Raw genomic sequence first — 21,546 nt, forward strand, 5'->3', positions numbered from 1 at the left:
AAAGGCGATTTTTAAAAACTTAAAAGAACGACGAATTTCCACGGTCGATGTGTTTATTATTTTTTCTTTGAACTCCAGATTACGAGTTCGGCCGCGGTACGTGAACGCAGCGCGGTGGGAGCGGGCGGTGACTGTTGTGCACTCGGTTCATCTCCGCCTCCTCCGAGCCGCAGTCAGTGAGGGGTTGGCCGGGGTTTCACGCTAATACCGCCCGTACCTACCTCTGTGTGTGTGTGTGTGTAGGGGGGGACGAACAACACACCGCAGGAGAGAGAAAAAAAAAACACAGACCCGTTCTTATCGCCGCCGCCGCCGCCGCCGCCGCAGCAGCCATGGCCGCCGCCGACGCCGTCGACAAAGTGGAGCCCGCGGACAGCGAGCAGGACGAGGAGGAGGACGTGTACGAAGTGGAGCGGATCATCGACATGCGCGAGGAGCAGGTACAACCCCAGCTATATGCTACATGCTACATGCTAAGTTGCTACGTAGCCGCCGCCTGGCTAGTTTGGCAGCCGCAGACATGGCTCCGGCTCGGACTGGCACTGGCTTCGCGACGCATTGCCCACGTACAAGTGGACACTTTAATGAGGCTAAAAAATACAATACAAACATACGCTGCAGTGCGTTTGATTAAAGTTAATGCATTTACGTGGTTATTTTTGTTAAAAAGCGGTGCCTCCTTTTGTTTTGCTGTGGCTCGTCCATATTTTCATAGCATCGTTTTTTTTCCTGCATAACTTCTCCCATGATGTCCGCTCTTCTCTGCGTCTGCCGAGGCCAAAAAAAGGACGGACGGACGCTGTTTACACCATTATTAGCCTTTTATATAATCTAAATATACGTTATGATGGAGCCAAATCACTGATTTAAAATACACAAATACTGCAAATACACTGACGTTTGCTAATGTTATTGTAGCATCGTGGCTAAACAAAGTCAATAACCTCCTGTTTGTGAGTTCCCGGAGCATAAAGAGTCCAACCTGGACTTTTATATCAACATATGTCAACAAAGTTTGTACTAATTAACAATTCCCTGTGCATTTACAGAGAAATATATAGAACAGTCTGTTTTTTTAATGCTTATAAATCATAATTAGTAACAGTAACAGTAACGTGCAAATCCGACCTAAAGACAAGCTAGCAGCATAGCTGTACTAATAGTGTGCACTAATACTTACATGCATATGATGCATATACTGACAAAAATGTGTAAATTAGACATTTAAATCAAGTATAAAGCCTAAATAATAACATATTTGTAGTCACAGTATGCACTAATAGTAATATTTTGCAGAGAAATGTCAAAGTTATACTTTTAACTTATGCACTCGTACTTGATCTAAACTAAACTTAGCTAGCAGCACAAGTTTAGTATGCACTTATACTTGTTTTTTTTAGACTTCCTGGTGCTTATACACACTAAAAGTGTGTAAATTAGACTTTTAAATCAAGCATAAAGCCTAAATAATAACATAATTGCAGTCACAGCATGCACTACTAGTAATATTTTGCAGAGAAATGTGTAAGGTACACATTTTAAAACTAAGTATGAAACTTAACTTATGCACTCATACTTAATCTAAACTAAACTTAGCTAGCAGTATGCACTAGTACTTGTTTTTTCTGATTTCCTGGTGCATATACACACACACTAAAAATGTGTAAATTAGACTATTCAATCAAGTATAATGCCTAAATAGTAACATATTTGCAGTCACAGTATGCACTAATAGTAATATTTTGCAGAGAAATGTCTAAGGTACACTTTTTTAAAACTAAGTATGAAACTTATGCACTCATACTTAATTTGTATTCCATCCTGGGACATACACAGAAATAAACATCTAAAATAGACTTTCTAAGTCAAGTGTAGAGCCTAAATACTAACATATTTGCACATGATTTTGCAAATAAATGCACAAATAAGACTTTCCAAACCAAAGTAGCAGCGTACTTGTACTCATAGGATGCATTAATACTTTATTTTTCCTACTCTCCCCTGCATATACAGATGAAAATGTCAAGTACAAAGTCTAAAAAAAGTCCAGTTTAATAAACTATATGCCAAAAAGTGGAGTAGAAAAGGATTCAGGTGTTTGAAATGAACGTTTTCCAGCCACACCTCGCGAACACAAAGTCAAGACGAGTCTTACAAATGATGGTTTTCGACGCAGCTGTTTGCACAGAGGCTCGCGGGGCTCTGGTTTTACACTGTTTTTTTACTGCACGCCTTACTTTTAACAAGAGGCTCACCTCCTGCGTTCAGTCAGGAACATTTTAAGGAGGGTGGAAATGTTGCCGTGGCCTGATGTCAAGGACGAAGCGACCGCGTGAAGAAGATAGTGTGAAAATACAAAATAACAGCAGGAAAAAAATCAGCGTGCACAGCAGTCTGGGTTTGGTCGGAATAAACCATGAACATATATATGGATCTGTGACATGGTTAATGAACACATTTTAATAAATTCAGCTCAGTATCTCGTTCAGTTTGACCTCAGCTGGATATAAAGTGTGAAAATGTCGCTAATTACACATTTCGGTGTCTGAAATGGGTAATTTAGACATTTGAGCTGTCGACAAATGGTTTTCACCTCGTCTGTCGAGCACATTTAGATATAATGGAGATATTTGCACTTTAGTTTTCTCAGTTTGAGCCATTTATGTTTGCATTTAGGCCTAAAAACATCCTACTTGATCCTTTGGTTGTCTCTTACAATAACAAAAGATCAGGAAAGATAAAGGAAAATCCTTTATTTAACTCCCCTAGTTAACTAAAACACATGTGAGTGACTTTAAAAATAACATTTTAACAATACATAATATATTCAATAAAAACAATATTGACAAATTTGTGGGTGAAGGAGTTCCTGTTTGTGCCTTTTTACACAGTTAAGAAAACGTGGAATAAAGCTGCTTTTAGAGTGAGATCTTCGTAGGATATCATTTGATAATTTTTAGAGGAATTATTGTCCTGATCTTCACACGTCTTACTCTAAAACATCTTCGTTTCTCACAGATCTGATCTGTGTTAACATATACGCTTATTATTACCTTTCATTTCTGCTTTATTTCTTTAAATGAAGGATTTTTCCACGTGTTGGGAACGACGACGTTGACATTAAATATGGTCAAATTCTGCTTTAGCACGGGTAATGTGCGTTAAAACAATTAAATAATCTCAAAAAGTAAGTTACGCAATTCAGTCAATTCCATGTATCTTCTAGCGGTCAATTTGATGATGTATCGTTGTCTCGCTGTTGTGAATAAATGGAGAAATGGTGATATTATTGGCATCGTGGACCATGTATCTCCTGCGACAGGTTGGCGGCGCTGAAACCCGAGCTTCATCGTCTGTGTTTTCCCGTGTTTTTCAGGGCGAAGTTCTCTACAGGGTTCGCTGGAAGAACTACTGCTCGGACGACGACACGTGGGAGCCCGAGGCTCACCTGGAGGACTGTCACGAAGTCCTGCTAACGTTTAAAAAAAACATCGTAGAAGCCAGGGCCAAGAAGGAAGCGGAGGCCAAGAAGATCGTGGTGAGTCCGAAACTACGTCCGTGTATTTGTTAGCATTCAAGTGTTAGAAATATTCTAAAATCATGAAGTTAAGAGGTTTTTGTTGATGTTTGAACGTTGTAAAGTGAGAACAAATGTTAAATACGGACGTGTTGAGCTCTGACATGAGTTAAAATTGGGTATTAAAGGCGCCATATGTAAGAATGTGGCCAAAAACAGTTACTTCATCCAAATTCAAAATACCGAGGTCTTTTAGGTTTCATAACTGGCAACCCGTGGTTGCTCGGCAGCTGAGACTCTACTGACTGCAATGATTGGTAGACGGCGGTAGGTGGCGCCACATGACTCCAAAACATGATTTCAAAACATAAACATGATTTGCAGTCTGCAAAATATTTTTTTAATGCAAATATTTTGTCTGTACTGTTGTTGTTGGTGAGTTCAGTTTGTTATATGAACATTATTCCTGAGTCTCTGTGACATATTAGGAGGATTTTTATGGCCAGTTGCTTTAGATTTATTACATGATGCACCTTTAAGTTTAAAGAGCAAAATGATTAGAGGGTTATTGTTTAAATTATGGGAAATGTATATAATGTGTTATTGTGTACTGTTGTTTTAGTTTTTGTGCTATTGTTGCTGTTATTCTGGGTTATATTTGACTTTATTGGCCAAAATAAGCCATTTTTGGTCATTATTTTGTCAAATGGATGTCAAAATGTTCATATTTTCAAGAACAAAACAAAGTGAAATAAGGAAATGGTTCATTTTATTCATTCAAAATGTGACTTTTAATATTAATAAGATGTTTTTTCATCTGTATTTGTGCAATATTTTATATATAACCAAATTGGTATATTACAGACATAAGGCTCCACCTGTTTTAAAGAAAGTAAACTGTTTACATATGAGATCTGAGCAGAAAAAAAGCAAAGATGTTGTATTAAAATCCAAATTTTCCCCTTTCTTTTCTGCTAGAAGCCGTCGCCCGTGAAGAGCGAGGTGTTTGACGCCGACTCGGACAGCGACAGCGACAAAGACCGTCCGGTGCCGTCGCCCGTCAAGAAGAAGAAGAAGAAGAAAAAGATCCGGGAAGAGGACGAATCCCCTCCGAAGGAGAAGAAAAAGAAGAAGAAAGAGAAACGTAAGGACGAGGTCAGGCCTCAGCCTGCTCCAGAGAGCGATGAAGACGACGAGGAGGAGAAGGCGCCCGCTCCGTCGTCGCCCGCCAAGGACAAAAAGGCCAATTTGAATTTGAAAAAGCGGCTGATGGAGTCTGAAGAGGACGACGACGACGACGAGCCGGTTCTCTCCAAGAAGCAGAGAAAGGAAAAGGTGAAAGAGGTGAAGAAGGATAAGAAGGAGAAGTCAGACGAGGGGAAGAAGAAGAAAGCGAAGAAGGAGAAGAAGATGGAGACCTCTGAAGACGAGGCCGCCGCTCCTCTGGAGGACGACCTGAGCGAAGGTCCGTCGGAGCCCCAGGCGGACGACTCGGTCAAGTCGTTTGACAAGGTTCGCCTGGACGATAAGTCCAAAGAGAAGAGGGGGAAGTGGGAGGTGAAGCTGCAGGGCATCAAGGACATCTTCTTTGACAAAAAGGTCAAAAAACCAGACGTCGGGCTGAAGGAAAGCAGCCTCCAGAAGCTCAAGAGCCTCACGTCCAAGGGCAAAGAGGAGAGCGCGCCGCACTCGGACTCCAGCGACAGCTCCGCCTTACACAGGAAGGTGAAGAGCAAAGGGCCGGAGAGTGCGGCGGCGCCCGCCAAGGTGGCGCCATCGTCCTCGTCCACGTCGTCCTCCGCGTCTTCTGTACCCGCGGTCAGCGTCAGCGTCAGCAGCAGCAGTGGCACCGCCAAGGTGAAGGAGGACGAAGTGGCCAAAGAGGAGGTGGCAGCGAGCTCCAAGGACAGTCTGGGCTCTGCTAACCTGTTTGAGAAGTTCCTGCTCAACTGTGAGGCCAAAGATCGAGCTCCTCGACGGCAGCCGGCGCCGGAGAAGAGCACCGCCAAACCGACGAAGGTATGACGTTCTCACACCCTCTCGCACCTTCTCACACCTTCTCACACCTTCTCACACCTTCTTAGACCTTCTTACAATCACCTTCTCACAACCTCTCGCACCTTCTCACACCTTCTCATACCTTCTCACACCTTCTCATACCTTCTCACATCTTCTCATACCTTCTCACACCTTCTCATAGCTCACACCTTCTCACACCTTCTCATAGCTCACACCTTCTCATACCTTCTTACCCTTCTTACAATCACCTTCTCACAACCTCTCGCACCTTCTCACACCTTCTCATACCTTCTCACATCTTCTCATACCTTCTCACACCTTCTCATAGCTCACACCTTCTCACACCTTCTCATAGCTCACACCTTCTCATACCTTCTTAGACCTTCTTACAACCACCTTCTCACACCCTCTCGCACCTTCTCACACCTTCTCATACCTTCTCACATCTTCTCATACCTTCTCATACCTCATACATTCTCGCACCTTCTCACACCTCATACCTTCTCACACCTTCTCATAGCTTCTCACATCTTTTCATACCTTCTCATACATTCTCACACCTCATACCTTCTCATACCTTCTCATACCTTCTCACACCTTCTTAGACCTTCTTACAACCACCTTCTCACACCTTCTCAAACCTTCTCACACCTCATACCTTCTTGGTGAACATTTGTGCTGCTGTTTTCTGAGTAAACTATATTATATATATATGTTTACGGTGGTGTTGTTGTCGTTGATTATTTCCGTCTCTTTGCCAACATCAGGTCATTGGGAAAATCGAGAAGGTTCCAAAGGCGTCCAAAGAGTCCCCGGCTCAGAAAGCGGAGTCCGAGAAGACGGAGAGGACCAAGCAATCGGACGGTAATAAAAACATCTAAATATGGGCGTTGCACGTAGACGGCTGAGCTCAGGCTGAAAGAGCAACGTGAAGATACTCAAATATCTTTCAGGAAATAGTCAAATAATCTGTGTTCATCTGCTCGTCTTCAGCCTCCAGACCCAGCCAGAGCTACGGCTTCAGCCTGGACAGCGACGAGAGGGACTCGGAAGAAACCACGGCAAAACCCAGAGCCGGAGAGGATTCAAGGGAGCGGCGAGAAAGACAGGAGGAGCCGCAGCAGCAGCAGAGACCCAGCTGGGAGAAGAGGACGACGCCGACCACGACGGACGACAAGAAGAAGAGGCGAGAGGACAGCGAGCCCAGGCTCTTCATGGCGTGTGAGGAGAACCAGGAGGCGCAGGAGACGCCGGAGGGCGCCGACAAATCTGGTGCGTACACCGACGCGTTTCAATCTTATGTTTCTACAAAAAAAACCTGCGCTTTAATATTTTCTCCTCTTATCTTCTGCCCGTTTGACAGAAAAGGGTCAGGCCACGCTGAGCCTCGGGATGGACCTCAACCTGGACTGGATGACTCTGGACGACTTCCAGAAACATCTGAACGGCGAGGATGAGATCCTGTCGGGTCCGCCGCTGTCTCCCAGTGAGTGCTTCTACCACTTCTACCCCATACTGGCTATAAAATAAGTCAACATATTTTGATATTCAGTCGCTGTAAAGTCTCTGTAGGAACTATTTTACCTCAGATATTGATGCAATGGATCCACCAGGTGTTCAGTTTGGCTCCGTATTCTTGTTTTGTGGTGTTGTTGGTTGTTGTCTTTTCTCCGTAATCTTAATCTTGGCTCCACTTTTTGTGCGTCAGGCGAGTTGCGAGATGCTGTGAAGTGTGGGGATTACATGGCGGTAAAACTGGCGCTCAATTCCAAAGAGGACTACAATCTGGACCAGGAGGTAAGTCGGTCATGTCGCAATGTTTTTTGATTTTTGTTTTGTATTTATGTATCGAGATTGATTTATTTAGATTGTTTTGATTGAATCTCAAGGTTTTGAGCCTTTAAGACGAAAATGAAAAATTCTTGGATTATACAGTTTGCACCTTGGTTGCCCCCAATGTGTGTGCTAGTGTGAGTGGATGTGTGAACTTTTATCTATCTATCTATCTATCTATCTATCTATCTATCTATCTATCTATCTATCTATCTATCTATCTATCTATCTATCTATCTATCTATCTATCTATCTATCTATCTATCTATCTATCTATCTATAACGGACACCGTAACGTCCACATTAACATGCGATAAACAACCTTATTTTGTTTTAAAGGTGTTTGACATAATTATTGGCCGTTGTCTCCAAAACCGACATCATTTTGTAACCTACTTTATACACGAGTGCGACGCTCGTGTACATACTTTAATACATGAAGATAGTGACTTAACTTTTACGTGACCTTGACTTTGCGTTGGTGTCCGTGACTGCGCTCAGAGGACATTATATAATAATAATAATAACCCATATATTAATCAGAAATTAAAAGCCTGTTCTGTCACAAGAGGAATCTCTTCATCGACTCACTTTCTGCGAATCTCCGAGCACCGTCGCCTTTTGCAGCCGACGAAGGTAAGAGTGTGACCTTCATTTATTAATAATAACTTTATTGAAATAAACACTGTTGTAATGTTAGATATATCATTTCACAAGACAATAGTCTTTATAGCTCATATAGAGATTTATATTGAAGCTTTCTGTTTATTACAGATTATACTATATATAATTGACAAATTATGTTTTTCACTTTGTATGGGGGGGGATGGTTAGAGTCTTATTTTGTGTGCATGCCAGTTAGTGCATAGAATATTATATCACATTATATCATTGTAATGTTTGCACATTTAGAGACTGCATGTTCATGTTTCCCTGCAGTGACCAGGTTTGGGAAGACGACGCTGAAAACAAAGAATCCAACGGGGAACGAAGATTAAAGCATTTGAAGCAGGTACAACTGCACATATGTATCGCCATCACAGTCATAACACAACATGCACTAGCAGCAACTCTTATATATTTAGATTGAACCTTTTGTCTGTTATCATCATCAACAACATTTAAACCCAACAAAAATATATTGATATTTGAGTGATGGAGCACCAAAGTGTCCTCATGTTTTGTGCACCTGTATCTGGCCTGGTATCCTGGACTCATTGAAGAATTTCGTTATAAAAAGTCATCCTTTTCTGTATACGCATCATCAAGAGCAACGTCTAGTGCATATTCTGTTCTCCCTCATTTCGTAGCATTTCATCCAACACCTCATGACGACACATTTACCGACACAGTAGACGTCGTACGCCATGTTTTTCGAAACGCTGCTTGATCCAATAAAGCCATTAACTGTTCTCAAATGGGTCACATGTCGTTTTTCTACCGAGTTGTGAGAGGTGTCGGCTGTTTGAGTGAGTCTTGGTGGGGGGGCGTGGCCAAGGTGCAGATGTGTTTTAAATGTCGAGGGATTATTGAGGCGGTTTCTTGACTTATCACCACCGGTTAAATCTTTTCAGTATTTACTTCCCAACAACTGTGTTTGAACCTCGTCACTTAATTATTCCAATTATTCACTGGCTCTGTGTTGGTGATGAGTCTTACGTATACTTGTTCTTTTACAGGCCTGTACTATTGGTGGCAAGGGCTCATTTGAAGGAGAGAGGAGCTTGATTGAAGAGACGAGTTTGAGCGATGCTCTTAGGTTGAGTCAAGAGGGAACGGCAAGAATAGAAGATAATATACTCCAACATTTGGATTGTCTTAAGGATAAGGTTGAAGAAATGGCTTCGTGCTACCCCGGCGACGTGAACGCTAAGCAGATGAGCGACCACAAAAACGTCCGAAATGACGGCAGCGCCGCATGTAATTCGGCCGCCAAGCAGACTAGTGAAGACGAGATGTTGGCCGACACTAAAGGCGGTTTATCGGGTGACATGAGTTTGGACGCGGAATGGATTTTGACAATGGAGCACGATAAAGCGGAGCTAGCGGGCTTAACTGACGAACAGTGTTCCCCCGATGAATCAAACGATGAGGCGGAGGATGTGGTCGCTGGCCGTTTAGAGAGCAAAAATCCCGGTGGTTCTGAGCTGGGCGCCAAAGAAATCTCTAAAAGGCAAATTCGCCGCTGTAGGAAAACCTCAGAGAAGAAAGAACCGGTACGATCGAGTCAAAGGACTTGTAAAAAAGTCCTCGATTTAACGCCTTGCCCAGAAGACGAAGAAGAGACAAAAGAGCCGCCCAAAAAACACTTCTGTTTCTACTGCCAAATGTCTTTCACCCAACTTGCAAAGCACTTGGAAAAGAAACACGCCTTGGAAACGGACGTCGCCCACGCGATTCACTTCCCCAAAGGTTCCAAACTCAGGCAGACTTTGCTTGACCAGATTCGCAATAAAGGAGATTACGAGCACAATTGCCACGTTCTTAGAAGCGGCGATGGGGAAATTGTGTCCAAGAAACAGGTGAAAAACCCTGCCGTGTCTGTCCGCGACTTCCTGCCCTGCAAGCACTGCTTTGCTTTTTATCGCAAAACCGACTTATGGAGACACGAGCGATCGTGTAAGGCCAGAAAGGGCGACCAGAAACCTTCTGAAGGCACAAGCAGAGTCCACCCTGCTGCCTCGCGGTTGCTTCCGATGTCGGAGTTCTTAACTGGCGGCTGCAAGGAAATCGTACACATCATGCATCAAGATGACATCTCGAGGCATATCAGGAACGACCCGCTTATTTGCAAATATGGCAACGCCTTGGCTGTAAAGTACGACCATGACAAGTCTCAGTTTGCGTACATTGCACAAAAGATGAGGGAACTGGGTCGATTTATCGTCGCTGTGAATGAGCTCGACAACAGTGTTAAGTATTTGCACGAAATATGCCAACCGTCCAAATTCACATTGGCCGTCGAAGGGGCAAAGAAGGCGAGCGGATTTGATCCCGGCTCCAACAAGTTTAAAACGGTCTCCCTCGTCTCGAAGATCGGCTACTCCTTGAAACGAGCTGCAGAAATCGCGTTTGGGGAAAGTCGCATGACGGAGGACAGCGAGAGCGAAAGTGAGGTCAAAAAGTTCATTCACCTCCTCGACACAAAGTGGAGCGAGTGTTTTTCGCGCAAAGCCCTCGCGTCGTCTGTGAAACCGGAAATAAAAACGGTCGACGTGTCGACTTTGACGGAAGATTTGATGAAGCTGCACCGTTTCATCGCGAAAGAGGAAGACGAGGCCAGGAGGGATCTGAAAAAAAGTCCTTCTTTGTCGACGTGGAAAAAGCTCAGCGAAGCCACGCTAGCAGACGTTTGCCTTTTCAACAGAGGACGGGTAGGAAACATCGGACGATTGCTTTTGCAGACTTACAATTGCAGGAAGAGCAACGCGACATCCGTGCTGTCGGCGGAGCACGTCCGGAAAAGCACAAGATTAGAGCTGGAGCTGCGTGCCTTTTTCACGAGGTTGGAACTTGAAGGTCAGTTTGGAAGGAACATGCTAGTCCTGCTCACGGAGAAGATGGTGCTGTCGATTGACTTGCTTATTGAAAAGCGCCACCAGGTGGGCGTGTCGACGACGAATCCATACCTGTTTGCCCGCAACGAAGGCCCGTCCTTCATCCGAGGATTGGATTGTTTCCGCCGAGCTGCCGTGGAATGCGGAGTTAAAAACCCAGACGCGCTTCTGTCCTCGACGATAAGAGAGCAAGTCGCCACCTGTTGGCAGCTACTGAGCCTAAGCGAACGTGAACTGGACCAAGTAGCACAGCTCGTCGGAGTGAACAGCCAGGAGTGTTACCGGCTATCTGAAGACGCTTCGCAGCTCGAAGACGTGAGCAAAGAACTGATCAAGATGGAACCCACGCTGCCATCAAGTTCGCCCGCCACCGAAAACAATGGTGAGTACTGATTTTCTTTGATACTGAATGTTGGATTTGTAAGACACCCAATGGTCAAGAGTTCCGCTTAGAGATTCGGCACGATTGAACGGTAGGTTCCTATTCCTAATGGTAACACAAAATACGTACCGTATTGAACCAAACCAAATAGACTCGATAGAAACTCGGCAAAAGGGTCTGTACATACCGTCCTGTACTTAAAAGGACTACATTTCTGTCATGCCGAGCTGCGGACTCACTGATGCTGAAGTTATGAATCTTACTTCTCTTGTATAACCATGTTTTTTTTGTTTTAGGAGCCACACAGAAGGCCCCTTTAAAAAGAAAACCGTGGAGTGAGGAGGAGCAGGCTGCGGTGAAGCGTTACTTGAATGACTACATCACGAACATGAAGGTTCCGGGCAAAAAGCAGTGCAACGCTTGCATCGCCGCCGAGCCGAATCTCCGCGAAAGGTCTTGGACGGACGTCAAAAACTACGTACACAACACACTACAGACGTTACGGAGGAGAATAAACCAAGGGAAGTCTGAAGGGAGTCCAAAGAGTCCTGCAGCTGAAGTCCAAACGAGCATCAAGCAAGATTTGCAGAACACCAGCGTCGTCTGTTCGTTGACGACAGTAAATCCAGATGACTTTAACTCAAGCTGCCTGGTGACAATGGCACCGCCGACAAACATGAGAGAGTCGCCGCCGCCGCCGTTCGCCCATGAAATGACCACGAGCTACGCGTCCTTGTGTTCCACGAGTTCAAACATCCTCCACTCGAGTCAGTCGCTAATCTCCTCTTTCACGCCGCTGAACGCTACCGACACGCAAGTAGTTCCTACGTTTACGCCGCACAACACCACAAACGCACTTATGCCTCCTCCGTACACTTCCGAGAGCAACCACATGCTGCCGATGTCGTCTTCGTTTTCGCAGAACATGGCGGTTATGTCTTCGGTGTACGCTCCGCACGACACTTCCGGTCTGCCGATGATTCCTGCTTTCAGCACGCTGAACGCTCCAGTTACCTCAATGATCCCTACGTACACGACACTAAACACGCCGAGCGCGTCGATGATGCCGGCGTTCTCCTCACTAAATGACCAAAGCAGGCCAGTCGTCTCTTCCTTCACAGCACTGAACCACACGGACTCGCCGGCTTATCCCACAAGTCCACCCGGGATCCCCACGACTGCCCAGGTTGTCCCAACAATCCTCGGACCCAGCGTCCCCGATAGAGCGCCCATGGTGCAGGAAAGTTCGCCCGCATCCAGCGTGGAAAGCGGCAAGCGTCCGAAGCGAAACAAGAGGTTATGGAGCGAGGAGGAGCAGGCGGCAGTTAGGCGCCAGTTTGGGGACTTCGGCAAACTGGCCAAAGTGCCGGGCAAAAAGGATTGCGACGCGTGTTTAGCTGCTGAGCCTGCATTGAACAGCAGGACGTGGAGGGAAGTCAAGTATTTTGTCCATAATTCAATCCAGTCCTTGAAAAGAAAAGGGCACGTGGTTGCCGCCAAAGAAACTGGAGAACGCGAACCCCAGACTCTCACTTCGAACACAGATTGGGATGGTCCTGTTTATCTTTCGCTGTAAATTTAACTTTTTTCAATGAAAGGACTCGGTGACTCGTAACACTTTGGAAGTGTTTGAGCACTGTGGCCATGACCCTCAAATCACACGGGGTTTAAAAATTCAGTAGATGTGAACTGTAGTGAAACACAAACCCGGCAGGCGTATGGATCTCGGATCCCTGCCGTCCTGAAGTACTTAGAAACTAGTCTACCAGACTAAGCTGTTGGTGTACTGTTGCATGAATATATGCTAAATGAGTGGAGTTGAGGATGTTTGTACTGTAGCTCGGACTTCTAAAAAAAAAAAAAAAAGCAGTTATTAATGTGTATTAATATGTTTAGATTGTGTATACCTAACGTAACGGTCCGTGATACAGGGGTGTCCATTCATCAAAGCTTATCAATGGGAATTGTTGTAATTTTTGATATGTGATCGCGTCGTTCAACGTAAACCGAACTCTTTTTTTTTTGGCCAAACCTAATTTGCAACCAATCATTGGCGCACGGTGTTGGCACTTCATCTCAAGGTTCAAGCTAGGGCTGGAGAGGCTTGCGATTTGCTTTCAGGTATTCCGATTTTATATTCGTGTACTATTTGGGGTGGATTTTGTGCCACCTAGGGGTGACGTTGCATATTGCCGCCAACTGAAATTTGGTACAACTCGGAAGAGGTAAGGGAAACACTACTTTTGGCAACCGAAGGCCTTGGCGAAAGGGGATTTTGGCTTGTAATCGGAGGGTTGCCAACCTCTGTGCCCAATTCCCATTGTTCCCCCATTGAATTGGGTCAAGTGGACACTCTATAAACCCAGTGTACTCCTCGGGCCGATCTCAAGACCGGATAAATGGGACGGTTACATCGGGAAGGGAGGCCAGCCGTCGTAAAAACAAATATGCGGTGACCCACGTATATATATATATATATATATATATATATATACGTTCTACTTCATTCGAACATAGTACGGTTAAATTGCAGTGTGCTAATTGCGTTGTTTCACGTTGGTATTTTAATTGTGAATTTTTCAGCCCTAGTTCAAACCGCTATTAACCCAGCCCGAGTTCATACCCCGTTATTAAGCATTACTAGCCTCAGTACGTGGACAATTCTTTACTCTTTACTCATCACTTCCACAATACACTTGGACGCGAATCGAAACATACCAGCAAATGTTGATGATGATGACGATGATGATGATGATGGATGTCCGTTGGTTGACTTGCGCTCCCTGAATGCCTGATTCCAAGTGAACCAAATGCTCTCTGCTTTAGCCTGTAGACGTCCGTGTGTTGTAGACGTAGACCCTAACCCCCGACCGCCTGCACTTGTGGACGATAAAGCATCTGGGAAATCAAAAATAGTCACGAATGATATAATCACATGTGTTTTATTCCATGTTTATTATTATTATTATTATTATTATTATTATTAATAACCAGAAAGTTTGAAAGGTTGGGCTGTATTTTTATATCACTATACACAAAATGTAAAGAAGCATTTTTTTTAGTACTTTATTGTATTTAATGAACTCTAATTTAAGGTAATGTACACTGCATTTGTCCGTTTAATCGTCATCGCCGTGTTTAATTTTCATCATGTGCTACATATAAAATATATATCGCGTCATCATGGCAAACGTGTTAGTGGATTTTGGGCTTGTAAATCCATACTTTGTGAAAGTGACGTCGATTAATCATTCAAAAGGGAAGAAAAAAAAGCTGCAATACATGTATAAAACACATGGTGTTGGACGTTGCCAGATATTTTCCTAGTATTATATTATCGTATGTTATTACAAAAGAAAACATTTTGAGGTTTCTTTAAGGAGCTGCAAACCTTGTTGTTTAAAGGTTTTAAGGTAAATTAAACGCGTTAATGTACAGAATCCACTTAATCAATTGAAATATTCAGTCACTGCAGTTCAGGACGTTTGAGAACGTCGTTATTTTAAGGTTTTTGGACCAAAAAAAGGTACGAAAACAATCATCCGATTGTTGACGGTCGGCAGAGAAAGAACAATCGACGACGCGGAGCACGTTGTTTTATTTTCAATCAATTTCTCTGCGATGAAATGATGTTTTTAGAGTTTCAGACGTCACTGACGTGCCATTTATCAGAGAGGAAAACTCAGTAGCAGCTGTGTCAGTGTTCACTCATTCACACCTTACTCTACATATGCATCAGTTTTTCAGTTCAATCATAACTTGGAAGAGGAGAGTTCTTCTCGTGTGAAAGTTCAAGTATTGAGACACTTAATCGTTTTTACCGTCCATTGTTTCAAAGCAGTGTTTCTCCTCTCTTTGTTTTTATAGTAGACGATGGATTTTCTTTACATTGCTGTTGTACATAAAGTTGCACATGACTCCTCCACATCCTGTTGTAATTATGTTTCCTTCTTACCTAGTACTGTAAGGAACCTCTGCTTGAACAATAAAAAAAATGTTCCTTGGTTTAAAAGTTGAGGGTTTTTGTTGTAATTAAAGGCATCCTGAAGTGCGTAACTTAAGTTTTTGTGCGATTAACCTATTGTTATCCTTCAGATTGTTATATCTGTTGCTTTGCGGACATTTTTGAGGGTTGTTAACGTGAATAAAAACTCGATTTTGCATTTCCCGAACTTGTGCGTTGCTCGAGGGCTCAAAATATTGCGCCCCCCTTTAAGGTGAAAACGGAGGCAAAATTGAGTTCCGCCGAATTTCTCGAAACTTGGTGGGAAGATGTTACCGATCAAAACGTACAAAAAAGTCAACCGTAACCATGGCCTTAGCGCAACAGGAAGTCTGTCATTTTGAGGCGTCCTGAAGTGCGTAACTTATGTTTTTGTGCGATGAACCTATCGTTATCCTTCAGATTATTGTTATATCCCTTGCTTTGTGGACATTTTTGAGGGTTGTTAACGTGAATAAAAACTCTTGAATCCTTGCGCAGGGGTCAGGTCTAGCGAAAAAACTCGATATTGGCATTCCCCGGACTTTTGCGTTGCGTGAGGGCTCAAAATATTGCGCCCCCCTCTAAGGTGATAACGGAGGCAAAATTGAGTTCCGCCGATTTTCCCGAAACTTGGTGGGAAGATGTTACAGATTAAGACGAATAAAAAAGTCAACCGTAACCATAGCCTTAGCTCAACAGGATGTCAGTCATTTAGAATTTTTGACGAAATGTTGTGTAATGTTTTTGCGGATTTCAAAATGACCACCCTTGTTTTTCGTTGTTTTTGTTCTACCTCTGTTTTTTTTTTTGCTCCTTACAAAGACGTCAAATTCCCACGTCTTCTTCTCGTACGAGAAGTTTGTAGCTACGCGGCGCGAAAGCTCTTCGTCGTCTTTCCTGCTTTTGGTGCATCATTTGGCAGCGTTACAGCACCACATACAGGCCTGGAGTATGTACTACAAGGTTTATAGACATTTCTTGAAACCACGGTGCGTTTGCGATAGCATTTTTTTTTTTTTAAGAATTAATGGCTACTTTGGCGTTTTCAGTCACACTGTAGCTGATTATATTTTAGATACTTTCCTTGGGAGGAAATGGCAATAAACAAACACTTCAGGGATTCTTATCATGACACTGTAGCCTTGCATGTGTGTCCATTTTGTCCACAGGACGTGAGCGGCATGTCCTTGACCATGCTAGCGGCGGCGGGAGGACAGGACGACATCCTCAGGCTGCTGATAAAGAAGGGGGTGAGGGTGAACGGGCGGCAGAAGAACGGCTCCACGGCGCTGATGCACGCCGCAGAGAAAGTAAGTCCTTCCTCTTTAACCACGTATTTTATTTTAGTGTTTATTCTCAATCACATTATCGTTTTTATTCACCTGCTCTCGTCAGAACTTCCTGACCACCGTTGCGATCCTGCTGGAGGCCGGCTCCTACGCCAACGCACAGGCGCTAACGGGAGAGACGGCGCTGATGAAGGTAACGGGGGCGACTGGGATTTGTGTTTGATGGTGCAATAAAGTTTCGTGTCGTTTCACTCTTCGCGTCTTTGTCCTCGCAGGCTTGTAAAAGAGGCAACGCGGACATCGTGCGCCTCCTGCTGGAGTACGGCGCCGACTGCAACATCCTGTCCAAGCACAAGAACAGCGCCATGTACTACGCCAAGCTGGGCAACAACCTGATGGTGTGCGACCTCATCAAGGACCACATCAACGCGTGAGTCTGACCGCACGACGCGTTACTTTGCTAGTGCCGGGCACGCTAACGGCGTCAACGTTAACGCGCATTAGCGCATGACGCGTTTCCATGACGACTGACTGGAAAAAGACGCGAGTGACGTCATGTTTACGTGCCTCGGCACCGGAGTCCGGGCAACTTTTACCAGTTAGCTCCGTTAGCTGCGCTAGCTCCATTAGCACCGTTAGCGCGGCTACAGTCGAACTGGAGCAAATAACCACGCTTACCTGCGTATGCGTTTCCCTCTTTTTTTAAAGTTTAGCGTTACTTTAGAGACTCCGTTGACGCCGTTAACGTGCCCAATGCTAGTTTTTAGCTAGCTAACTCAGCTGTTGCTGTTAAAAAGCGCGCCTCCTCCCTGTTGACCTGTTCTTTTGCCCACCTCTAGGTTGTCCAGTGTGGCCGAGGACACCATCAGGTCGTACTTTGAGTCTCGCCTGCAGATCCTGGAGCCCGTGTTCCCTCTGGCCTGTCACAGACTCTGCGAAGGACCAGACTTCAACATGGAGTTTGCCTTCAAGGCTCAGCCACAACCTGAGGGTAAGATATAAGACGCCAAGGGTGAGGGTGAGGGGAGACAAAAGATTCTTTGTCTGCTGGTCTTTCAGAGACTTTGCATGTTGAAGAAGAGATAAAGATATATTTTTTCTCTCCAGGCTCAGGAATCCTCCTCTTCATCTTCCACGCCAACTTCCACAACGAGGTGGTAGCCAGGCTGTGTGGACCCTGCAGCGTCCACGCCGTGGTGCTCAACGACAAGTTCCAGCTGCCCATCTTCCTGGTGGGTTTATTTTTTTTAAAACACACTATAGCAATTTACAAGGTTTCCTGAACGCATCTCGTAAAAACCTCTCCTCTAAACTCAAAAGGACGGCGCAATCCACAGAATGAGAACCCTTAAGAACGATGCAATTTCCTAGGGTCACTGAATGCATCCCGTAGCCTCAGACTTGAGGCCATTTCCGGTTGAAAATGTTTGTTTTTCACTGATTCTCTTTTTGTTTCTTTGCTCGTTCATTTAATCTCGAAACTTTCAGGACAGTCACTTCATCTACTCGTTCAGCCCAATCCCGGGGATTAACAGACTCTTCATTCGTCTGGCAGAAGCACCGACGGCCAAGGTAACGGAATGATCACGTTTAATCTCCGACGTTTAGGACGAGGTGTAAACGATCCAATTGTAGGAGAGCAGGGTGGGATTAAGCTATTATTCTCCATCTCGTCCAGTATTTGAAAAAAAAAACTAATCATAGTGGAACAACTCTTTTTGTTGCTGTTTTTTTTTTATATTTCATGGACTAGATTATTAAAAGTTTTTCCTGTTTATTTTTAATTTCGTTATAGCAGCTAGTTCGTTGGACCACCAAAATAAAAGCTCCTACAACCTAAGAACTTAAAATACTCACTTTTTAGACCAACATTGAAAGATTTTATTACATTTTACTGTGACATTTTATATTTTTAACCCTTGTGTGTCGTTCATATATCTGTAACTCGGCCAGTATTGGTTTTTTTTAATCAATACTATAATAAAAGTGATGTTTACCTTTAGCCCTTTAGTCATTTAAACATTATTTGTTTTTAAATATTTGCTATATTTTACTTATCTAAGACCACATTAATGGCTTTTGTTGTAAATAAATAATGGTTTTGATGTCTTTTTAAAATAATGTAAACAATTGATCTGCTTTTTCAGCTTCTTAAATGTGAATATTTTCAAAATAAGAGACTTAAGGACGTCACAATTTACAGATTTTCTGACATTTTCTGTGTTCTAAAATAACCTAAATCCTAACTATTGGTGAATATAAGCGGTGTTGGATTCTCATGGTCTTGTTTTTCTCTGATATTTTCTCTCTCCTCAGGTCAAACTCCTCATCTGTGCGTACAAGGTCCAGCTGCAGTGACAGGCAGAGGTCAAAGGTCAAACCCCGAGTCACCAGCAAAACAAAATAAACACAAATAAACCCTGAAGACCACAGCACAGACGACGGACGTCTTTAAAGAAACGAGGAGGAGTTTTGTTTTTTGATTCTTGACGTATGTGGCACAAAGGTCGTGACGAGGTCACTTCGGTGTCGGGATGGAAGGAGTTAGTCGTAGTTTTTCCTCTCTTTTTTACGTCATGTTGAAGATGAAGGGGAAAAAAAAAACTCCTGGTTTTGTGCCTTTTCTCTCTTAAGCTCCGCCTCCTGTTAGCGTGGACGTGTTAGCTGTGTGTGTGTGTAGAATGAATCTGCCGAGGTTTTTCTCCATTATTTATGTACATTTTTGGGACAAAGTCTGATTGTTGTTGTTCTCCACACTACGTCACGTGACCGTGAGGTCGATTTTTTCCGGGCGACGGGATCAATCTAACGATGATGCTTTTTGTTGTTTTGTTTTCAGCCGTTTATCCCCGTGTTTGACACGTGTCGAACACCGTCGAACGCAAAAAATGACGTGACGACAGGTCCTGGCACGTTAGCGGAGACGCAAACAAGCGGCCTGAAAATACGAACAATTTCAACGGTACGATGTTAATGAGTGAAAACATCGTTAAGACCAAGGAACTAGTGATGAGGGGCATTCTGGTTTGGTTTAGACGATTACGGAAATTATTTAAAAAAGCTGTAAAAAAAACACAACATTAGCTAAGTTTCTATTAAAGTTTATTGCAAACATTTTAACTGGGAATTTCAGTCTGTGTTCAACCTTCAACTGCTCCTCCTTTTTCTCCTCCCTCTCATCTTCCTCTTACTCTCCTCTTCTCCTACTCCTTCTTCCTCTCCTCCGTCTCTTACTCCTCCTCAATTCCTCTTCTCCTTCCTCCTCATTCTTCCTCCTCCTTCCTCTCCTACTCCTTCCTCCTCATTCTTCCTCTCCTGTTCTTCCTCTCCTCCCTCTCTTACTCCTCCTCAATTCCTCTCCTCCTTCCTCTCTTCTCCTTCTCCTTCCTCCTCCTTCCTCTCCTACTCCTTCCTCCTCATTCTTCCTCTCCTCCGCCTCCTTCCTCTCTTACTCCTCCTTCCTCTATTCTCCTTCCTCCTCCTTCCTCTCCTACTCCTTCCTCCTCATTCTTCCTCTCCTCCGCCTCCATCTCCTTCCTCTCTTACTCCTCCTTCCTCTCCTACTTGTATCCTTCCTCTCATACTCCTCTCCTCTTCTTCCTCTCCTCCCTCTCTTACTCCTCCTCAATTCCTCTTCTCCTTTCTCCTCATTCTTCCTCTCCTCCTCCTTCCTCTCTCCTCCTCCTTCTTCCTCTCCTCCCTCTCTTCTTCTCCCTCCTCATTCTTCCTTTCCTCCTCCTTCCTCTCCTATTCCTCCTTCTCATCCCTCTCCTCTGTCCCCTAATCCTCCTTCCTCTCCTAGTCTCTCCTCCTTTCTCTCCCTCTCATTTCTATCCTCCCTCTATTGTTTTATTTTAATTTGAAAATAATTATAAAGTAAAGATGTTGCCTTTGAGTTAAAGTAAAACCACTATCTTTGTCTTTCATGTTGCTATTTTTATATATAATTATTTTTTTCACTGTTCATATTCACACGCTTTATATAAAATAAACACTTGTTTTTGTTTTTTTTATCCACACGTCCGCCATTGTTGCTGTGCGAGACTTCCGGTGTGGCATATCCGGGTATGGTGTAAAAAGTAGTAGCTTTTCATTCGGTGACAACAACAACAACAACAACAACTTTGACAATAACAACAACAACAACAACAACAAAACAAACCATGTCCTCTCGAAAGACCGGTGTCGTGTGCGCCGTCACGGGTTGCCATAACAACTGGTACAAGCGAAAGTCTTTCCTGGAGCAGGAGTGTTACGACCACCGGCCGCAAACGCGACGGAAGTGCGGATGTAAAGCTCCGTACGAACTTTATCCTCCGCCGAAGAACGCGGCCACGCTGCGCCGGTGGCTGAAGGCGTTGAATCTGAGGAAGCCGCCGAAGAGACCGTACGTCTGCTCCTTTCACTTTGTCGACAACAAACCCACGGAGGACCACCCTGTACCGGAGAAGTGGCTCGGATATGAACCGCAGGTAAACAACAACAACAACAAACAAACTAAATTAAACACTAAATGTTATTGTTAAGTGTTAGTCGTGTGTACTTTCGTGTTCAAAGTTATTAAAATTCGGGTTAAACTTGACTAATTAATTTTTTTTAATTGTGTCACCGCACTCTAATATTACACAGAAGTGAAACCGAGCCGCCATTTTAGTTTTTTTTCGATCATTTCGAGCGTTTACGTGATATATTTTTAAGTTAGTAAACGGACACCGGAAGTGCTGCACACAAGTACAAAGTGGTGGCTCCCGACTAACTTCCGCTTTCCAAAATAAGACTGTCACGTGATGACTGTCCCCCCTTTGTTTTTGTGTTTTGCTACCGGTAGTGTGTTAGCTTATTTAAGATTCGTCCACGATTTGATGGGAAAAAATACATAAATAAATGTTCTGTTGTCATGAAATCGGAGTGAAAAATGTTTGCGAGATTAGGACGATTTTACGTTTTTTGGGGGGAAAAGGTCA

General features: G+C 43.9%; 1 protein-coding gene across 2 annotated transcripts; it reads left to right on the plus strand.

Moving 5' to 3' along the window:
* The first annotated feature begins 283 nt into the window (after nt 1-283).
* On the plus strand, nt 284-19,594 carry mphosph8 (M-phase phosphoprotein 8). 2 transcript variants are annotated; one of them, XM_083902629.1, is made up of 14 exons: nt 284-440; nt 3,377-3,538; nt 4,496-5,536; nt 6,304-6,400; nt 6,530-6,808; nt 6,900-7,022; nt 7,245-7,333; nt 16,463-16,603; nt 16,689-16,775; nt 16,858-17,012; nt 17,422-17,573; nt 17,690-17,814; nt 18,071-18,154; nt 18,899-19,594. In XM_083902629.1, the coding sequence occupies exons 1-14, from the start codon at nt 333-335 to the stop codon at nt 18,938-18,940; spliced, it is 2,685 nt and encodes an 894-aa protein (XP_083758755.1). In that variant the 5' UTR covers nt 284-332; the 3' UTR covers nt 18,941-19,594. The 2 variants fall into 2 exon arrangements, with proteins under 2 accessions (XP_083758755.1, XP_083758756.1); XM_083902630.1 differs by having other exon boundaries at nt 4,499-5,536.
* The last annotated feature ends 1,952 nt before the right edge of the window (nt 19,595-21,546 follow it).

This window comes from Microchirus variegatus, assembly GCF_963457635.1.
Source record: "Microchirus variegatus genome assembly, chromosome: 16".
NCBI lineage: Eukaryota > Metazoa > Chordata > Actinopteri > Pleuronectiformes > Soleidae > Microchirus > Microchirus variegatus.

Excerpts from the sequence above, each read along its gene's own strand:
- mphosph8 (XM_083902629.1), top strand. The coding sequence starts at position 333 with ATGGCCGCCGCCGACGCCGTCGACAAAGTGGAGCCCGCGGACAGCGAG. Across the intron at positions 441-3,376 it reads TCGACATGCGCGAGGAGCAG|GGCGAAGTTCTCTACAGGGT; the intron begins GTACAACCCCAG and ends CGTGTTTTTCAG. Across the intron at positions 17,574-17,689 it reads GGCTCAGCCACAACCTGAGG|GCTCAGGAATCCTCCTCTTC; the intron begins GTAAGATATAAG and ends TTTTCTCTCCAG.